A 21697-nucleotide genomic window follows, 5' to 3' on the forward strand; every position below is an offset into this window, starting at 1 on the left:
GGATCTCCTCAAGGATTTGATCCATATTAAAATGCTTATAGGAAAAGATGGCAAAGATTTAGGGACCCAACTGACAGGGCGGACTATCTGGAGCTAGCCCTGGAAGTACAAAATTGATTGCTGGAAAGAAAGATTGAAAAATGTGAGGAACTTCTTGCCGTAATCTCTCAGAAAACGAGTCATATCGCGAATTTTGGCGGTTTCTCTCAGAAAACGAGTCATATCGCGAATTTCGGCGGTTTATATATAACACGTTAAGCATTCAATTATAAATTTCAGCACAATACCGTAGCGAAGCACGGGTATCTTGCTAGTGAATATATAAAACTTTTTTTTAAATATATAAAACGATCACAGCTGCGAATGAAGTGAAATGGCGCATGGCTTTTAGTGCCGGGAGTGTCCGAGGACAAGTTCGGCTCGCCGGATGAAGGTCTTTTGATTTGACGCCCCTAGGCGTCCTGGACGTCGTGATGAGGATGATATGATGATGAAGACAACACATACGCCCAGCCCCCGTGCCAGCGAAATTAACCAATGATGGTTAAAATTCCCGAAACTGCCGGGAATCGAACCCGGGCCCCTGTGTCCAAAGGCCAGCACGCTAACCATTTAGCCATGGAGCCGGACACAGCTGCGAATAACAGTTACATAAAGCGTATATTAATCCTTTAGACTGCGAATTTCCAACTGATTGCTAGGACGAGTAGATGTAGAAGTAGGAAGGTGGCAAAAACACACCCCTCTGTGGTTAAAAATCCAGGTCGTGCAGAGACAGGTTCAATTCCCAGGCAGCACTTATTTTTACTGTCTATTACTTTGGATTCCAAAGAATGGATTTTCGTTTGCCACTGAACGGGTCCATTGGTATTTGATGTTACGTAGCAGAATTTTAGTGATACCAATTCAAAAATAAAACTATTTATGTAAAGGCTGAAACACTGCCTACTTTGTGTAATATCCATTGATTAAAATATTCCCAAAATATCGAAGTCAGATCGCAAAGTTTGTGTTGTAATTACTGCTGGTCGGTCTAAATTTATTGTTTGGAAATAGTCGCGTCACGGATGAATAGCTAATGTTGGTCTGTTGTACAAATATGTGGGACACTCTGGACAATGTCTAAAACAACTCCTTGATTACGCAAAGCAAAGAGAAGTCATCTCCGTATAGGCCATGAAAGCCCTTGAAGGTTTGGAAGGTAAAGGCTTTCACTATCCGTAACCTCGGCACTTGATGGGGTAGAGTGCTTAGCTTTAAGCCCAGCCACCTTTGCTCCCAGGAATTAACAAGTTACTCCTTTTTGGTGTAGGATGAGTAAACCTCAGGGCCATGTGCACCTCCAAAAGCGGAAAGCACGTTTCTTAAATTGTTCGATCTTCTTACGGGAATCGAAGCCACGTCCTTCCTTGTAAACCGAACACGACTTTACCGCCTCAGCTAGGCAGCCACTCATTTCATTATGACCGGACGCTAATAAGAATTCTTCTTCCACGAGCCCCAGTTGAACACAAGAGCGTTCATTGCTCAGGAACGTATTGTCTGCAGGTTTTCTTTTCTCAGGAAGTCGCTTTTGATGCAAGTGTTGCGACTGCATCTCCCCAGCTGAGTAACATATCGACCTACTGTACTCGCCATTAGAATGCTTCGCGTGTGAAGTATTATTTCAAGAAAGCCAGTTCAGGATATTTTAGGTCGTAACACCTCGCGCACTTTTAGGGTCAATGAAATTTACCTATTATTCTAGAGCAAATGTTCGAAGTTCGTTCTTCTTTCTTAATCTGTTTACCCTCCAGGGTTGGCTCTTTCCTCGGACTCAGTGAGGCATCCCAAGGGCAGTGTCCCGGAACGGGAAAATTTGGGTCGAGGAATACAACTTGGGAGGAGGATCAGTACTTCACAAAGGTGGCCTCACCTGTTATGCAGAAAAGGGGCCTTGTGGCGCGATGGGAAGATCGGCAGTTATAGACAAGGAAGAGGTCCTGACCTTAAGTTCGGTACCATCCCGGCGTTTGCCTGGAGGAGAAGTGGGAAATCATGGAAAACCACTTGGAGGATGGCCGAGGTGGGAGTCTAAGCCCCCTCTACTCAGTTGACATACTGAGGCTGAATGGACCCCGTTCCAGCCCTCATACCACTTTTCAAATTGCGTGGCAGGGCCGGAAATCGAACCCGGGCCTCCGGAGGTGGTAGCTAATCAGGCGTGTATGTATGTCAGAAAATTAGGTAGGCAAATAGCAAAGGAAAAGCCGGCTCCTTGGCTGAATGGTCAGCTTAATGGCCTTGAGTTCAATGGGCCCTGGGTTCGATTCACAACCGGGCCGGTGATACTAGCCACGTCTGACTCATTCCTCTAGCTCGGGGCCTGGGTGTTTTGTGATTGTATTAATACACGTTTTCATTTACATTCAACACATCACGCTACAAACACAGAAAGATGCAGTAGTGAATACATCCCTCCTTATAGCACTGGCGTCAGAAAGGGCAGCCGGCCGTAAAATGGGTTTAATCTACATTAGTGCCAATCCCATATCATTGAAAGAGGTCAGAAATAATAAGAATAACTTGCAAGAAAAATTATTTTAAAACCTAAAAGTGGGCTCTATCACACCATATCACTCATCCCGGCAAAAAGGAACAGATGTAATTTTCTTCAGTTTTTTTAAAATTTTTTTGCAGTAACCCACTAAGGCCAATGCTCTCTATCCTTTGACACTTACAAGATAAGTCATTTCATCATAATGCTGAATAAATAGCCCAAGTTTACTTGCAGATTATTCATTAATACAAAACAGTCCCCGATAAGAACCAGATAAATTGAGTTATCTTGTTAATAATCTGAATATTGTTAATAAAAGTGGCTGCCTCTTGTTAAAGAATTAAACGGCTCTTTTTTATCTTCTGTTTGTAGGCGGCACTGTGATCGCTTCTTCTCTTCCTCCCCGTACACATCTAGAAATCTTTAAATATCAAGCCTAATCATCGTTTCTTACATATTTCTCTGCTTGTACGTCTACGACCAAGCTGTTAGTCTCCTTACTTCATTCGCCTTACATGACTTCGCCATCGAAGCAGGTTAATATGTACTCTATATTTTCGTCCAACATATCCATTTCTGACGTAGACTTTTTGTTAGTGGTTTAACTTCGCATTAACACATCGAAGATATTTTGCGCTTTAAAATTGCGAAAGGGAGAGTAGCGACTGTGGTCTTAATTTAAGGTACAAGCCCAGATTTTTTCTGGTGTGAAAACGACAAACCACGGTAAAACACTCACAGAGTCGCCGGCGATGGTATTCAAACCCATAATTTCCCGAATGCAAGTTCACAATTACGCGACCCGTACCACGCGTTCAACTTACTCGGTGTAACGTAGGTTTTAGCTCTTCATTACTACTATACTTTTGCTATTGGCCCCTCTTGGTTCGAACCAATATGTCTTAAGACGAAAAAACTATTAATATCTATTCGGATCAGATAGGTCCTGAACTGTCCTCATTCCGCCGTAAGTAGTAATAAGAAGGAAGTGTACTAATGTTAATACTATTATTTATTTAACACCCCTTCAATTTCTGTAGAATTTTAAGCGACACCGTGGTGGAGTTTTTCAAGGTACCGAAACCTTTCTCCTTCTGCTACTTCTATTACTCCAGTCGGCCGGGCGAGTTGGTCGTGCGGTTAGTGGCGCACAGCTGTGAGCTTGCATTCGGGAGATAGTGGGTTCGAATCGCACCGTCGGCAGCCCTGAAAATGGTTTTCCGTGATTTCTCATTTTCACACCAGGCAAATGCTGGGGCTATGCCATAATTAAGGTCACGGCCGCATCCTTCCAACTCCTAGCCTTTCCTATCCCATCGTTGCCATAAAACCTATATTTATCGGCGCGACGTAAAGTCACTAGCAAAGAAAAAACTACTCCAGTCGTCACATTTATACGCCCGCAGATGCCATCGACCACTAACTGGGAACAAAAGGACAACGTCTAACCGATTGCGCTTGTGAGGATGATCTATAGAAAGGAAGAAACCACAGGTTAGTGGTCATTAAGGAGCTCAAAGCGTCCGAATACATGATTCTCTGGTTGAAATTCGTCTGTACGTATTGATAAAATATCAAGATTTTGCAATTACCACAGTTGTTTGTACATAATTCCCGTAACCGAAACCTTAAATCGAGTGCCAGACCATTTAGAAAGCAGTTGGCTAAACCATTGGATTTGGACATTGATCCCAAAAATTATGTTATCGCCATAATCGTATATTCTTAAATTCCAGGTGGGAGGCTGTGCATTCTCAGGAGTTAAAGCGTCTGCCCCAAGTTACTGCAAATCGCCTGGTATGATGTGTGACACTACTTTAAGAGAAGTCGGCCTCTGCACAGGTGACGGCAACTCCTGGGAACGACTTGGTGAGTGCGAGAGTGGATCCTGTGTGTGCGGAGGAGGATTGTGTAAATGCAGCGAAGAAAATATGTTGCATCAGCCAAGATTTCCTGCAGTAACTTGTGACAAAGTGGGAATGTACCCTGATCCACTCGACTGCGGAAAGTCAGTCTTCTGTACTACGCCTGGTGAGCCTGCAGTTGCTTGTCGTACGTGTCCAGGAACGGAGATTTACGACGCTTGCACAGGGGAATGCAAACCAAATGGAAAGTGCTCTGCTCCGATACTTTGTAAAAACATTGGAGTGCAGGGGGCTGTTAGTGGTAACGAGTGGCTGTTCTACTACTGCTTGCCAAATCGTCTCATCATGAGCTACTGCGACCTCAAACCGTTCAATCCTAAGGACCACGCGTGCAATAGTGAAGATGAACCACTTTGCGTTTTACCATCTGCCGATATAGACATATGTAATCAATCTTCTTCTACAACTATCGGAACCACTTCCTCCCTTCCTACTTCTATGACTCCATCTGAAACCACTTCTCCTCCTTCTACTTCTATGACTCCATATGAAACCACTTCTCATCCTCCTACTTCTATGACTCCATCTGCCACCACTTCTCCTGCTCCTACTTCTATGACTCCATCTGCAACCACTTCTCCTCCTCCTACTTCTATGACTCCATCTGCAACCACTTCTCCTCCTCCTACTTCTCTTACTCCTCCCAAGACCACTTCTACCCCTCCCATCATCTGCACTCATTTTGGGCCTGTGAAAGACCCCGTAAATTGCCATGGATTCTATTTCTGTGATATTACCCTCGTTCCACATCCTATAAACTGCTGGCCAGGTTACTGGTATGACGATAATGCTAAACAGTGCGTGGAAGGTGAATGTATGTCTCTCTATTCTTGAAGAGAATCCGTATAAAACCTCACTGATGAGAAAATACATTACAATCAAATAGATTCATTGTAAATCCTCAATAAGAACTTATTACCTTGGAGATAAATATTGGAGAAGTCGTATAGGAATTGTTTTTTTATCCTCGAGATTCACTCTTCTCTCTGTGTTTCGAGCAATGACTATAAATACCACGGAGCAGCTTTACATTTTCTTTTCAAACATACTTGTAACATATTTTAATAGACAGATTTTGTAAACAGAATATAGTAAATTAAATACCAAATTATGTGATAAATACCCACACAAAGAATTGTTTTATTCATGTGGCCTATTCCTTTTTCTAGATTCCATAGGAGGGTAATCTACTAGGACGGTGAGCCTCCCTGCTATTTGCTATAAGATCAGAATTATCCAGAAATTTCCGTGCATTAGTAAACTGAAGCTGGGACAACACCACGACCATATTTGGTAGCATAAAAGGAAGCCGAGTGCTGTGTTGTTAATTCATCCAAAGTACCAGTGCATGGATACATTACGAAAGCCCAGTGACTTCGAAAGTAAGCTAGGTTACGTCGTCGGCAATTGGTCTGACAGGGACATTGCTAACCTTCTCGAATTTCTCAAGTCCTCTGTTGATTAAGTAATTGTGAAGCAAAAAGGTTAAGGCACAGCTATAACCAAAAGGTGGGCATCAATGTACCGTCGGTTTCTGATGAGGGTGGACCACGAAAATCGTTAGACATCGAGTGAATAATCAATCACTGATGTGTTCCGCTGTGTTACTAATTGCCAAGCCAGTCTCAGAAATTGTTGCTGTGAGCATAGAGGAACGAGAGTTTCCCTATCGTGAAGCTGCCCTTAAACTAAATGTTTCTCCTCTGAATGCTGAGCTCCGCCCTAAGTGCTAAAAAGAGTGACGCCGCTGAAAAGTGAACAAATGGATACAAGTTATTTGGAGTGATGACCTACACAACTATAAAGTCCAATGGGACGGTTTCGGTATGTTAATGCCTGAAAATGATACCTGTCAACTTATGTACCGTCAACAATGCAATGTGGAGGAGTTGGCGTTACAATATAAGGATATTCTTCAGAGAATGGACTTAGCCATCTTCTGAAAGTTCATGGAAATTTAAATTTGGAAGGATAAACGTATATTTTGACGGCCGTGCACTGCCTACTGTAGAAGATAAGTTTGATTATTATTATTATTATTATTATTATTATTATTATTATTATTATTATTATTATTATTATTATTATTATTATTATTATTATTATTATTGTTCCGAGGATTTTGCGGAACGCAGAGGTATAAGAAGGTGCTGGGGTGAATGGGTGGACAGGGTACTGATCAGAGCATAAGTTAAAGCACTAACTTTTGAAATTTTATTTCTTTCCTTTTTCTTTTTTGTATTCTAAAATTTAGTAGGTAGAAAATCTGAACATGCAACAACAAATAACAGTTAATTGGAATAACAATGAGCTCGTCAGCTCTGATGACAGTAGTGGATTATAAGTCCAACAATCAGGTACAGTACAAGAACTGGATAGAATTACCAATACGGTAATATATAAGGGATGAGTATTGTAACTCTGAAGGTACACTATTATACAAGAGCGTATTTGCTCCACTCACCTACATTCTAGGAGACTTAGCTCCGAAAGGTTACTGCAGTCCAGCCTCTAAGAGGCACAAGCTTCTTAAAGAATTATGTCTTACGACTTTCAAAAACAGTGTTTGCAGTCAATTCTATTCAACAGTGTGTTACACACTCGTTTATCAATAATTACTTTTTAAGCCGGGGCAATGAGTGCCCATACTAGATGGCCTTAATATAAAATTAAGAGATTTAAGCCGATCAGCCATGAACAAAAGGCTAGGAGGCGAAACACTTACATTCCTTTTATAAAAACTCTAAAATCCTAAATGGGCTTATGGCCCGAAGTTGCAGAGGCTAAGCCTATACTACAGAGGGGTGACTAACCAAAAAATATTAAATGCCGAAGGCGAGTGAAGAATTTAGAGGTTTATAAAAAAAAAATAGTCACCCCATACCCAGTTGAATGGGAATCAACAGAGTGTGAACATTATTTGTTCCCTTAATTTACATGTTTCCCAGCAGGAATTTTTTTTGCTAGTTGCTTTACGTCGCACCGACACAGATAGGTCTTATGGCGACGATGGGAGAGGAAAGGCCTAGGAATGGGAAGGAAGCGGCCGTGGCCTTAATTAAGGTACAACCGCTGAAACCAGGGCTGCCGATAGTGGGGTTCGAACCCACTATCTCCCGATTACTGGATACTGGCCGCACTTAAGCGACTGCAGCTATCGAGCTCGGTAGCAGGATTTTGAACAGAGTCCTCAGACTTTCCGAAAATTTACATTTAAACAATGAATTTAGAACTTTACATTAAGAAAAGAAGTGTGAAACCTTCCCCTCAAGTTATCTACCTGGTGGTATCACATGTTAAGAAATTTTTGCCATTACCTTGAGTAGCTGGGCCTTGCGAACGACGGCAGGCAGCCTCTGCATCCTAATTACGCCGCACTCACTAGACCGGAGCGCTGAAGATGACAATATAGCCCAAAACTGCCCAACTTTTATAGCATCTCAGTGGGGAAAGTTATAGAACTCCTTACAGATAGGCTGGATGCCTGTACACACTGCCAATTTTAATTGCCTAGAGAAATATACACAAAATTCCTGATTGATTAATAACTTAAGGAAGAAGGAAGCCGTAGGAGTGTTGACAACACTGATACATTAAAAAAATCTACAAAATCTTAAGGTTTGGCACCTTCAAAAAATTGAAATTCCCTTCAGAATTAATTGTCCATAATCCCGCCAGAGGGGGCACATAGGCCTATGAGAGAGACATCATCTAATGGTTAAATGTACAAGAATTTTGAGTTACATTATTTCGAGATTCGTAGCACAGATGGCTTTCTAGAAGGATCGCAGTTCGACTGGACGGAGAAGGTGTACCCCCTGTACAATTACTATTATTATTATTATTATTATTATTATTATTATTATTATTATTATTATGAGGGTGGGAGATATTCTTGTGAAAATTCACGCTTACTTACAGCAGTAAAACAACGAAATTAAATTGAAACATACTTTTATTATGTAACAGGTACAAAAATACAACGAACAATTGTATGAAAACAAAAAAAAATATTACCAGAAATAAAGTAAACATTTCATGATAACGAAAGAAAAGAATAAAATAAATACACTAGAACAAGAACACATGAGTGACAGTTAAAAATTACTGGAAAGTAGTATAAAATAGTTAAAATCAATCGTATGGAAACTAAAGCGAAATTTGCTGAACGTAATTTAAAATATTCCCTTGCCTGTAAATAAATAAATAAATAAATAAGTAAATAAATAAATAAATAAATAAATAAATAAATAAATAAATAAATAAAGAGCCTTGTGAATCCCCTAAGGGCTGCGGTATCCTGCAATACAGGGACAATGCTCAGTCTAACTCATCAGGTGAGCAGGTCCTGAAGAGCATTATTATATTGGTTATTTCCTAGTTTGTTTCTTGAAAACGTATTACTGCATTTTGTACATTTGTGTAGTCTCACTTCCGAGTGGATGCAATTGGGATTTTCAAGATCAACAATTCGCGAAAACGCACTGTTACGTTATTGACACTTGTACATTTTTTCTCCAGGGAGGGTTGAGATTTGTTCTTGGTGAAAGCGTACCCTTGAGCACTTAGTTCTTCCATAGCTTCTCCTCCCAATGTTGTGGACGTTTCTTTTACGTTTTTGAGCTTATCCTACGTTGGAAATTCTCTTTGACATAATTTACATATGTATGTCCTCCTTTCACTATGTGTTCCGTGGTGAGTTATCAGATCACTACTTCATGCAAACGTCTTAATGTCTATTTGACAACAGTCCTGCTACTTTCCCGAGTGATGAGAAGATGACCATCACGGTATCCTCTTCGTGTGGAGGCGTACTCTTGTACAGGGTGTCCGAGAAGTCCCCGTACCCCTAGTTTCATACGTTTCATATTATAGTGGAGTACTTACATATAAACACTATGAATCCAGGGAATCTGTATGTGCACCATCATGCCTTACACAGAGTTCTATCCGTCTCCAAGTCCTCATTGACATCTTGCGGAGCATCTCAGGAGTTATGGAACGAAAGGCTTCCTCCACACTTTGGCGCAATTCTTCATTAGTCGTGTACCGACGTTGAGCCAGATGGGACTTGTTTATTCCCCATCATGAGTTGTCTGGCGTGGTAAGGTCCGGGCTTCGTGGCGGCCATTTCAACGGGGCTGGAAATGTTAGTGAGCCCCGGCCAATCCAGCGGCCTTGAAATTGTTCATCAAGGAACTCGCGCACCTGAATAGCAAAATGTGCTGGAGCCCCATCCTGCTGTAACGGCACATGACCCATGGTTCCCTTGTCTTGAAGCTGTGGTATTAACCAAGATTGTAACATATGCAAATAAGTTTTTCCATTCACATACCCATAACAAATACGGTCCGCACAAGTGACGTGATGATATCCCGGCCCATACCATAACATGAGGGGGGTTCCTTTCCAACTCTTGCACATAATGAGGATTTTACTTAGACCAGAAAACTACATTGCTCCTATGTGAACTGCGATATATCGCACATTCATCAGCAAATTACACTCTTGAGCAAGACACGGCAGTTGGGAATTGTGCCAACAAAGCACGGAAGGCTGCAACTCGTTGCTCCATGTCATTGTCAGACAATTTATTCACATGCATCGGCCTAAATCCTTTCATTTTCAAATCTCTTTTAACGTGGTCATGCATTGTTGACCGCACTATTTGAAGTTCAGCTGCTCTTTTGCGAATGGATTTCAATGGAGACTGCTCAATTGATTGAGCGACGGTGGCACACGTTTCTTCCCGCGTCTTCTTACGTCCACTACGCGGCCTGTCTTTGACACTGCCTGAAGCAAACGCACGTTTCTCCCAAGCAGAGTAGCTTTACGAGGTGGGGGTTTGCCAAAGCGATCTCTAAATGCACTCATTATCACTGTCATTATTTGCCCCGTATGTGCTCGTTCGTGCACCCACACACACGCCACTAATCGCTCCTCAACAGTGTAGCTGTGTCCGCTCACGTCCGCCATGACTTAACAACTGAAATGAGACTGACAACAACGCTAGTAGCCGGGGCACCAATACTAATAAAACAACTATTAAATTCCCCAGTTATACAAACTCAATTGTCCATGCCGAAATATAACAAAAAATAATATGAAACTAGGGGTACGGGGACTTCTCGGACATCCTGTATATTGTATACTTTACACCTTCTTTCCTCAGTGTACGCGATGATGATATTTTTATGTTCACCAGTTCATAAAAACCTCTTTTTGTATTGTTGGCACTTTTACTGTTTCTTCCCGGGGTGATCAGAAAGGTGACTTTCAGTTTTCCCCCTTTGTGGAAGCGCACTGTTGTATATTTTACTGTTGAACAATTTTTATAACATGTGTCTTAATCGACCTACCTTATCACAGGGCTTGAACCAAATGTGTATACAGCAAGATTATTTATCTATGCACACAATTTTTCCTAGGTCTTTCCACTCTTGATATAGATGTTGCTTCCATAGGGAACCTTGAATATTTGTCCCGAATAAGTAAATTTATAATACCAATATAAATGGTCCGTTATTGGACATTAAAATTTTTCCAGCTAACTCATTCCTGGTTGCCAGCGTTTCGCCCCAGTGTGCTAAATTGGGCTCATCAGTTGGTAAATAGCACGCCCATCATGACGCATGGCTAGTGCATACCATGGAAGCTCTTCTTCTTCTAATGCGTTAATTCCTCACCCAAAGGGCGGGGCGGGCCCCCTAGATCGTAACACGAACTATCGGGCCAGGAGCAGTGAAGACAACAATGTGCTGCTTGTAGATGTAGGGGATGGGTAAGCGATGTGAATATTATGGAGGAGCCACTTGGCTTGGGGAAGTGACTTTAGATGGAGGTTTACACCGGAGTATCGAGAAGGAAGTTGCGTGGAAAGGTAAGGTGATGAAGTGTTGAAGCGATATGGTAAAGGACACTTAAGAGGTGTTGGAGATGTGCAAGGGTAGGCGGGGTTGGAATGGAGTGATTAGCGAAGGAAAGAGGTGGACGGACATGGAATGAACGCTGAAAGCGGGAATGATCAGGCCGGGTATGGCGACGAGATGTGGAGGGGCGATGTCTAAGGCGGGGAGGTGAGCGAGAGGGTTCGACGGTATGATGGCGGGCGTAGAGAAGTGCACCGTTGGAGATGAGGTGGGCGACGGCTGCTGCCCTGCGAACCTGAAGTCTGATTAAGTACGTCGGACCGGTGGAGTTGTGGATACGGAACGCGCTCTTGAAGGGAATGGCTTGAAGGCGGTGTTGTTCTTGAATGTCGGTTGCCAGGATGAGTGGGCTTACGCCGCGGACGACGCAACTGAAGACTTCGATTATGGCTGATGTTGCTGACGGTGATGAAAGTTGATGAGCGGCTGCTGCTGGTACGTCAGACGGCGGTGGTGACGTAGGGGTTGGCAAGGCAAATGTAGACGGCGTGGAAGGGTGTAGTAGCGGGGGGGGGGATACTTAATAGTCGAGGTGGATCAACAGGAAGTAGCGGGGGAAGGGAGGAGGATAGACTCGACGATGGATGGGACGACGTGACAGTTGTGATGGAAAGGGAGGAGAAGGTGTGAGCAGGGGTCGCAAACGTAGTGGTGATGGTGGTGGTCGTCATGGTGGTTGATCGTAGGGAGGCTGACATCCAACGAGGAGTCGGCCTATATGCTTGATTCAGGTCGGTGGGTGCTGGTATTTGAGATGTGGAGCCACTCAGCCGATCAAAATAATTGGAGATGCTGCTGCGAAAATCGAGGATGTCCGCTTCAGTGAAGTCGATGTGTCGAATCGTGCCTGGTCCCAATGGAGGCCACTGTGTAGGCTACTTGGTGCCACCGGCAGTGCCAATGTACTATGAGAGACTTTGTCTCATTACCAAAACTTGATGCCTGCCTGGCCATCATATGATATAGTGGTTGATTCCCATAGGGAACCTGAAATATTTGTCCGGAATGAGTAAATTTATAATACCAATATAAATGTTCGATTATTGGGCATTATAAATTTTCCAGCTAACTCATTCCTGGTTGCCAGAGTTTTGCCCCAGTATGCTAAGTTGGGCTCATCAGTTGGTAAATAGCACACTCGCCAAGACGCATGGCTATTTGCTGGGAATCAACATCTATATCATCTGATGGCCAGGCAGGCATCAATTTTTGGTAATGAGACAAAGTCTCTCATAGTGCATTGGCACTGACTGTGGTTCCAAGTAGCCTACTCAGTGGCCTCCATGGTATGCACTAGCCATGCGTTTTGGTGGCTGTGCTATTTACCAACTGATGAGCCTAACCTACCACACGGGGGCGAAACGCTGGCAACCAGGAATGAGTTAGGTGGAAAATTTATAATGTCCAATAACGGACTATTTACATTGGTATTACTTTCCACTCTTACCCTATCTTTGCTGTTCTTGTCCATTGTTTTCCTCCCCATCTCGCAAACCAGTCTGCCCATCTAGTTCTTTGTCTTGCCACGTTCCGTCTTCCTTCTCCGGGATCCCACATTGTTCTTTTGTGAGTCTGCCGATTTTGATCCAGTCTCGCTACGTGTCCTCCCCATTTCCATTTTAGCTGTTCGCCTGTCGTCAGAGCGTCTTTCATCCCGGTTCTCCTTCGTAAATCTTCGTTCCGCATCCTGTCTCTCAATGAGACCTGGAGTAGTTTTCTTTCCATTTTACGCTAGCATGCATGGATCACATGCCTTAGTTTTAGTGTTAGTACCTAAGTTTTGCATTCATATAATAGGACCGGTATCGCACATTTTTCTAGGACTTCAGCCTTAAGGATGAGTTTCTGAGTCTTGTCCGTCAGTAAGACTTTTAGAGACCAGGGCCTCTTCCATGCTTGTCCTATTCGCCGTTTGACCTCGTTCTCTGAAGAGCTTTAGAATGATATGTTCTAGCCAAGGTATATATATTCCTCTATGTGTTCCAGTGTTTCTCCATTTACGTTAATTGGGTTTTTCAATGCATTGGTAATCAACTTTGTTTTTCTTGGGTTCATTGTCAGGTCCGCTTCTTTGCTGGTGTTATCTAATTCTATTATCATTTGTTCTAGCTCCGTTGCCGACTCTGACCAATACGATGTCGTAAGTTCATTAGTCTTGCTCCATGTATTTTGATGCCGTATTTGTTTTCCCAATCTAGTTTCCTGAACTGATTCTCCAGTAAGCACGTGAATAATTTTGGTGAGAGAGGGTCACCTTGCTTAACTCTTTTTTTTCTATCATGATGTTCTTTCCTTCTCTTTCTATTTTTATTCTGACCTCGCTGCCGTCATAAAGTTTATCCAGGAGTGTGATATATTTGTTCTGGATACCTTGTTTACTCAGTGCTTCGAAATCTTATTCCTGTTCCACGGAGTCGAATGCTTTATTGTAGTTCCACACATGCTTTATGTACATCCAGATTTAATTCTTGTGCTTTTTCGATCAGTTGATTCACTGCATGTAGGTGGTCTGTTGTACTGTATTTGTTTCTAAATCCTGCTTGTGTCACTGGTTGTTGTTCCTCTAGTATCTTCGTCATTCTCTTGGTAAGGATCATCATGATATTGAACCCTGTAGGTCCATATCGAGGGATACCTACCTTCCTTACCTATCAGCAAAGTTCATGAGATCTGTCTCTTGGGTCGTTTCGGGTTCTTCGTCACTTGCTGAGGTAAAGGTAGGGTTCATTAATTCTAATCTATCTACTGGAATGAAAGGTCTATTTAAAGGATTCCTATTTATTCAGGAAAATTCTGAAGTAATTTACTATGTCAACGGTGTCATAGTCAATTGTGTCCACTGGATACCACAATCATTTTTACATAAATGTCAGAACACTGGTGTGAGACTTTAACATAACTGCCTGATGGGCATTCTTACTAGAAACCATTGTCTCAATTATTAATCATTTAAGAAAGGAAGTCTGGAAATCCTTAAATTCGGCTTCCATGTGAGACCACATGTACCATCATAGTGATTCGTTATGGTCCAGCCCTCGTAACACGAACTCTGGACTCTGAGTATAATTAAGGCCGTCCAATCGGTGTGTGCCACACAGTGGTTCTACGGCATGGACCCTTAATTGAATCGATGTGACCTGCGTCTATGTCATGGACCGACCTCTAATCTTCTAAGTTACTTTAAAGTCATAGTGGATGATGACCGCAAGGAAATGATGCTACAATGGCATATGGCCCTAATCTAAGTCACTGAGGTTGATGACCCCCTGACCATCCAAGTTTCTAGGCTGAAGGCTAAACACAATTAAGTTACATCGGTTGATGACCAAAGTTTCCACTTTACTATCCCCAGCACATTCACTGCTCAATCAATCAAAGTTCAATAATTACAACAACGACAATGCTCACAAACTTTGTGGCATAAAATCCATTTCCTTCGGATATGTCCCTTTTATCTTTACTTTATTTTTTTAATATTCCCCAGACAACAAATTAAAATTTCCAGAATGCATCTCCAAGTTATTCGCTTGATTAAAGTTATTTCAAAATGCGGTTTCACTGAATTCAATAATTTAATAAATTTAAATGATTTAACGAAATGTTAAAGAACAGTAAATTTTATCTCCGCGGACTCTGGTTTCTTCACAACTTTCTAGGCAGCTGTGATGTGAATTCAATATTGCGATGTTTATCTGGCTGGAAAGAATTTGTTACATCATTCATGTCCAGCTATATATATCTCGTATCGTGATATCACACTTTAAAATCTAATCTAATCCTAACCGTTATTAACACTTGGATATCCTAATAATCTACGTACAAACCAAACAACTCGCCATATAATTACGATGTCATATCTCGTCATTACCATTATGAATTTTGCACACCCCTCACAGACAAATCGATCATCACGACCATCGCTCTATATTTTGGACAACCCTGAAATGGGGTTACTCTGTTCCTTATACTCAAAGTTCATGGTTTCAGATGTTCATTCCGTCCCCAATTACAGTATTTCACAATACTTAGATCATTACCGGCTATGAATTTTCAACTAAATCCAGCATTTTAACGTTTTCCCTGGCCGAGAATTACAGTACAATCTCGACTCCACTCCTATTCCCGTTATTATCCCCGCTGTCCGCTTAGGTCTCTCACCCCATGCTCGCTTGGCAGTTACAGGAACCACCTGGTTCGTTCTACCTGACTGACTTCTCAAAATGCTCCCTTTAAACTCTGCCGACATGATTAAACAAATACGATATTCTAACCAACAAAATGCACAGATATGCTTCCAGATGCCCACACTAATTATACGCGTCGCCAATTATACCGCTATGGATTTCTATGAATTTCTTTCCATTCTCAACATTATAAAATATTCCTCAGACTATCATATCCCGGCTTCACTGACAGGACTCTAACCTGATTCGCACATCTCATCTCAACTCATATAAAACACTCCTCGGGCTTCCGGGTCCCGGCTTCAATGACAGGTCCAACCTGACTCACAAAACTAACCTCTGTTTCCCAGCTCCACAATTATCATCGACAAAGAACTGGAATAAAATCCTCACTAGAAATCCCCAACGTCTAATATCGCACAATGCATTACTCATGAATAACTTCGCATAAATGATATCGTATTTAATAACTTGATTTTTACGAGAAATGACTGAAACATTCTACTAGATCTTTTATTGTCAGTCAGACACAGTTTAAAATGGGCATAGGAAAACGTTTCTCTCCGTGACCAAATTCATCACCCTAGGCTCTCACCCGACAGCGCGCTTCCACTCGATTGAAAATGAGTGACCATGGATTATTATTATTAACGTCAAAATTGCAGACAGAAGAATTTTACGTCGAATGAACATCTTACTTTGACATCACAAAATATAGGCAGCACACTCACACGGATGACGATCTACATTGGACGTGATATCACTCCCGAACCCTATTCAATACCCTTTTACAACATTATATGGCACTCGCAAGACTTCAAAAATTTATCCAAGTGGAAAATAAAACAAATGACTCTTTTAGTCGTACTCTCACATTTACAAACTTAGTAGGGCGACCACTGCGTCGTATATCCCCATTCAAATACACTTTTAGAAATCACGATACGAGATATAAGAGGTAGTAAGATGGAAAGTCACATTACCTTATGTAGTCACCAGTATTCGTCTTAGGGCTCACCTGTGACCCTGGCATTTTATTTAGCCATCTTTACATTCATGGCTGTACATCTCATTATGTTTCTTCAGGTTTCCTGGAATAAAGCATAAAAAAAAAGAAATACCCTTCACTTGTTTGCTGGGCGCACACGATGGACTATAATTATTTCGGCACACGAATTACTTAATCACATTAGAATATTTCAGTACTTTGACCGTCCTATCTGATACACTTATTTCTCTCAAGAAAACTATCTCCCCATTAAGTCAAGACTTAGCCACACTGGCTAAAATCTGCAGTCGAACTCAGTCTACTTTCGTTGGTTTGATTTAGCAGAGCAGCTCAACAATTTTTCGTCCGCTTTGTATCACAAATGCCGGAGAAGGAAACTTCGTCATGGCGTCCCTTCATATTTATAGCAGTTACCCCCTCTCTTCGGATCTCTCCCTTTGCCGCCAAGAAAATTCCTATAAATTTTCTGACTTACCTAAACTGTAATTTCAAGAGTTTTGAAAGTGACTACATGCTTGCTACATTTCTGGCGGTAGTGTTCATGGACATTTAAAAATTTTACGGGTTCGATTCGTGAGATGATTGACCTCCTTTGATAGGCACTATATTTTTTTGACTTGGCGTGGTCACGCCGTGTACACGCGCTTTGAAATAGTTCATAAAAATTACTTGAGATTCTTCCGCCGTCGACACGTGTGGTTGACGTCACGTACCCCAGAGCGTGGGACCGAAGGTAATCACCCCCTCGTCACGTGTCAACTCCATGCTATCAAGAATCCAACTTTAAGTTTAATTGTCATATTATGCATAATGTTCTTAGGGCACAAAGGTCATGGGTTCATATTTCCCCCAAGACACGAATTCCTTTCGCACAGTGACAAGGAATTTCCTTTAAATACTCCAGATGGCGAAATTTCTAATTTTGACGTCTGATGAAACATGACCTTTGAATGTAAATTCCTTTCTTCTCTCTTAGGTAGTTGTTCATCTTCTGGTGTACGGATACTGGTTGATGCCTTCAGCTTCCTGGTAGTTCTTGGTAGCTTGGAGAGTTCGGGGTTGCGGGGTAGATCTCCAGTGAATGGTAGTTGACTTATTGGAAGTTAGGTGGTTTGTCCTTCCAACTTCTCGACGAACTTGCATTCACATCAAAATGCGAAGTTTCTGGGTTCAAATCCCTGTCCTGGTGGTAGGTCTTTCGGATAGCTCCAGCATGGGACATGTCTTGAGCTCCTACACAGTCAGTGTTGACTTCCCTTCGTTGGATGCTGTCCTTCCATTTGTCCTGTCCGGTACCTGACCTCAGCTCTCTCAAATACTGGTCCCCTTCTCTCCTTCTCTCTTCAGGCCCGTGCCAACGGTCAGAACGTCTGGAATTTTCGTAACCGTCCCCTCTTCTGTTGCCTTCATTCCCGCGTGGGTTACTTCGTCTTAGATCTGAGTTCCCCTGGTATCGACCCTGGTTTCTTCTCCACTGTTCTCGGCGTCTGTCCCACTCTTCATGATGGTATCTGGGCTGTTCCCAGTTCTTCCTACCTTGGTATGGCCTGGTGTCGAACCGCCGCCCCTCATTCTCATATCTCGGTGCTCGTGAAACTCCCCTATCTGGCGCGCTCTCCTGGCTGTGATTTACGACATTCACCTGGGGCTCTGAATGCCTGACTATTCGCGGGGCTGATTGATGCGAATGGGTCTGGTCCAGCTGTCGCAATATCAATTCTGCCTGCATCGGGGTTTCGACCTTCGCAGCAATTAATATTCTCTGGATATCCGGTGGGAACTGTTTCTGGATAGCCTGAACCAGTTCTTGCTGACTTGGGGCTGATTCCAGTTCTTTGAACTTAACTAATTGTTCCGTAAAATATAGCGAAAATTTCGGTGGTCCTGCGGTGTTATATCGGCGACTATATAACTCTAGCCTTAGGTTCTGCTGAATCTCAGAATTCCAAAATTTGCCCAAAAATGCGGTCTGAAATTCCTCGAACGTGTCAAAGCTATATCGGAAACCTTTGAACCACAGCGACGCAACTCCGTCTAGGTACCGTTCCACAGTCCTTAGTTGCCTCCCTTCAGGTATCCTATTATCGCGAATATACTCTCTAAGTTCTCTAAGAAAACCCTTTGGCGTCTGGGTACCACTGCCATCGAATTTCTTAGGCTGATCTTCCTTAAGACGAATCATGTTTATAACATTAGTGACGTTTTGCCCCTGAGAATGGGTACAATTGTCAAAGTGTCCGTTCCCTGCAGGATGTATGGGACTACTAGCGTTGCTAGGGCAACTGAACGACATGTCTGAGGTGCGGCGAGATTTACTAACCACTTCCTCTATCTTGGCCTGGACTCCTACGATATTGTTCACTAACCCATCCAGTTCCAATTTCCGGGCACTAACTTCCCCCTTAAGAGCCTCATGAACGGATGTCAACTCGTCGCTCAGTGTTATGACCTTATCTTGGGTATCTTTAAGTTGTTTCGATAGGTCTACCCTCGTATCGCCTAGATCCTTTCCTAGTTCCTCAATATCTGCTTGTACCTCCTCAATACTCCTAGCCGTTTCTTCCTGAGTTGTACCTAATTTTCTCATATCCTCTTTATTCATCTGGATTAATTTAGAGTCAATGGCCTCAATACGCTGGCCTACAGTTGCCTTGACGTCTTCGGCTACCTGGTCTACTTTGTCATTTACGACGGCTATCTCTTTACACAACATTTCCTTATGTTCATTCATTGCTGTGAAGACCTTTAACTTATCGTCTTCACGCATGATGTTGAACTTCTCTACCTCTGTCTTCAGATCGGCCTTAAGCTCAGCTTGATCTGACATCAACTGCTGATGTAGTTCCCTACTTTCGTTGACGTGCCTATCGAGGTCCCCTCTAATTTTGTCCTGATTTTCACTAAGAACACGATGTAGCTCGCGAGTTTCTATAAACTGCTGATTTATTTCATGTTTAAAGTCACCAATGTCCTTCCTAATATCAACGCTAGCTTCCTTACAACTATCCTGAGTGTCCTGCACTTTAATGTCAACATTTTGAACAACTTCCTTCATACCTTTTAATTCTACATCTGCACTATCTAATTTATTGTCCATGGTTCCTACGACTTCCTTCATACCTTTTAACTCATTGTTAATAGATTTTACACTCTCACTTAAGTCCTTTCTATCGGCATCCATTCTCTCCATAAAGTCCTTCTTATTATTTTCCATCCTCTCCATTAAGTCCTTGATCATTTGGGCCACCTGCCCTTGGGCCAATTCTCCCTCCTGCATAAACATACTGTATTTAACAGAACGATAGGTCATCGGTGAGCCCGAGACTTCAACGGCGTATAATAAGACTACAACGATAAACATCACAACATCCTCCTATCTAACACATCACACTGTTAATGCAACATTCTCTAAAAAAAAAAATATTTAATAAAACGTGAAATGCAATGTTCACTCGATCAAAGTGATCAGCCAAACACTCAAACCAGTATTAAAAAATTTGGGAAATTACACTAACACACTTAAATTATACCTTTCATTCAGTAGATAAATTATTCTCATAGTGGTATCTCCTAGCCTTACTCATCGGGCGTTTATCTATTTCTTCGAGTTCACTATCAACTCTGGCGCACGATTTTATCATCCATAATGTGGCATAGCCTCAACATTATTTCTCTTTTCCTCTAGTACACGATTTTTCCAAATATCCTTATCGTTATCGTGACTTAGGTTCCCTCATCGTTATCGTGACTTATGCCCCATCGTTGGTGCGACATTTTAATGATCAACCAACGTATACCAATCCTACAGTTGGTCATCGTTTCACTGATGTCAACCAACCTAACTTGTATTTCTATTCTCGATGTACTTAGGCCCTCTCTTAAGTGACTGAAGCCCCACGTTGGGAGCCATTTTAATGAACCCTGTAGGTCCATATCGAGGGATACCTACCTTCCTTACCTATCAGCAAAGTTCATGAGATCTGTCTCTTGGGTCGTTTCGGGTTCTTCGTCACTTGCTGAGGTAAAGGTAGGGTTCATTAATTCTAATCTATCTACTGGAATGAAAGGTCTATTTAAAGGATTCCTATTTATTCAGGAAAATTCTGAAGTAATTTACTATGTCAACGGTGTCATAGTCAATTGTGTCCACTGGATACCACAATCATTTTTACATAAATGTCAGAACACTGGTGTGAGACTTTAACATAACTGCCTGATGGGCATTCTTACTAGAAACCATTGTCTCAATTATTAATCATTTAAGAAAGGAAAGTCTGGAAATCCTTAAATTCGGCTTCCATGTGAGACCACATGTACCATCATAGTGATTCGTTATGGTCCAGCCCTCGTAACACGAACTCTGGACTCTGAGTATAATTAAGGCCGTCCAATCGGTGTGTGCCACACAGTGGTTCTACGGCATGGACCCTTAATTGAATCGATGTGACCTGCGTCTATGTCATGGACCGACCTCTAATCTTCTAAGTTACTTTAAAGTCATAGTGGATGATGACCGCAAGGAAATGATGCTACAATGGCATATGGCCCTAATCTAAGTCACTGAGGTTGATGACCCCCTGACCATCCAAGTTTCTAGGCTGAAGGCTAAACACAATTAAGTTACATCGGTTGATGACCAAAGTTTCCACTTTACTATCCCCAGCACATTCACTGCTCAATCAATCAAAGTTCAATAATTACAACAACGACAATGCTCACAAACTTTGTGGCATAAAATCCATTTCCTTCGGATATGTCCCTTTTATCTTTACTTTATTTTTTTAATATTCCCCAGACAACAAATTAAAATTTCCAGAATGCATCTCCAAGTTATTCGCTTGATTAAAGTTATTTCAAAATGCGGTTTCACTGAATTCAATAATTTAATAAATTTAAATGATTTAACGAAATGTTAAAGAACAGTAAATTTTATCTCCGCGGACTCTGGTTTCTTCACAACTTTCTAGGCAGCTGTGATGTGAATTCAATATTGCGATGTTTATCTGGCTGGAAAGAATTTGTTACATCATTCATGTCCAGCTATATATATCTCGTATCGTGATATCACACTTTAAAATCTAATCTAATCCTAACCGTTATTAACACTTGGA

The 21697-nt window shown here is 42.0% G+C and overlaps 1 protein-coding gene across 2 annotated transcripts in view; it reads left to right on the forward strand.

The window, feature by feature from the left end:
- Positions 1–21697, forward strand: part of LOC136863347 (mucin-2) — a 90899-nt gene that overhangs the window by 18182 nt on the left and 51020 nt on the right. Inside the window, exon 2 of one of the 2 annotated variants that reach the window (XM_067139734.2) lies at positions 4276–5599. The exons of the other annotated variant lie outside the window; for it this stretch is intronic. Coding sequence (XP_066995835.2) covers positions 4276–5298 — 1023 coding nt within the window. The 3' untranslated portion in view covers positions 5299–5599. Of the gene's footprint in view, positions 1–4275; positions 5600–21697 lie in introns of those variants that run through there. 2 annotated transcript variants of the gene reach the window in all.

The sequence above is a fragment of the Anabrus simplex genome, chromosome 2 (genome assembly GCF_040414725.1).
Source record: "Anabrus simplex isolate iqAnaSimp1 chromosome 2, ASM4041472v1, whole genome shotgun sequence".
Lineage (NCBI taxonomy): Eukaryota > Metazoa > Arthropoda > Insecta > Orthoptera > Tettigoniidae > Anabrus > Anabrus simplex.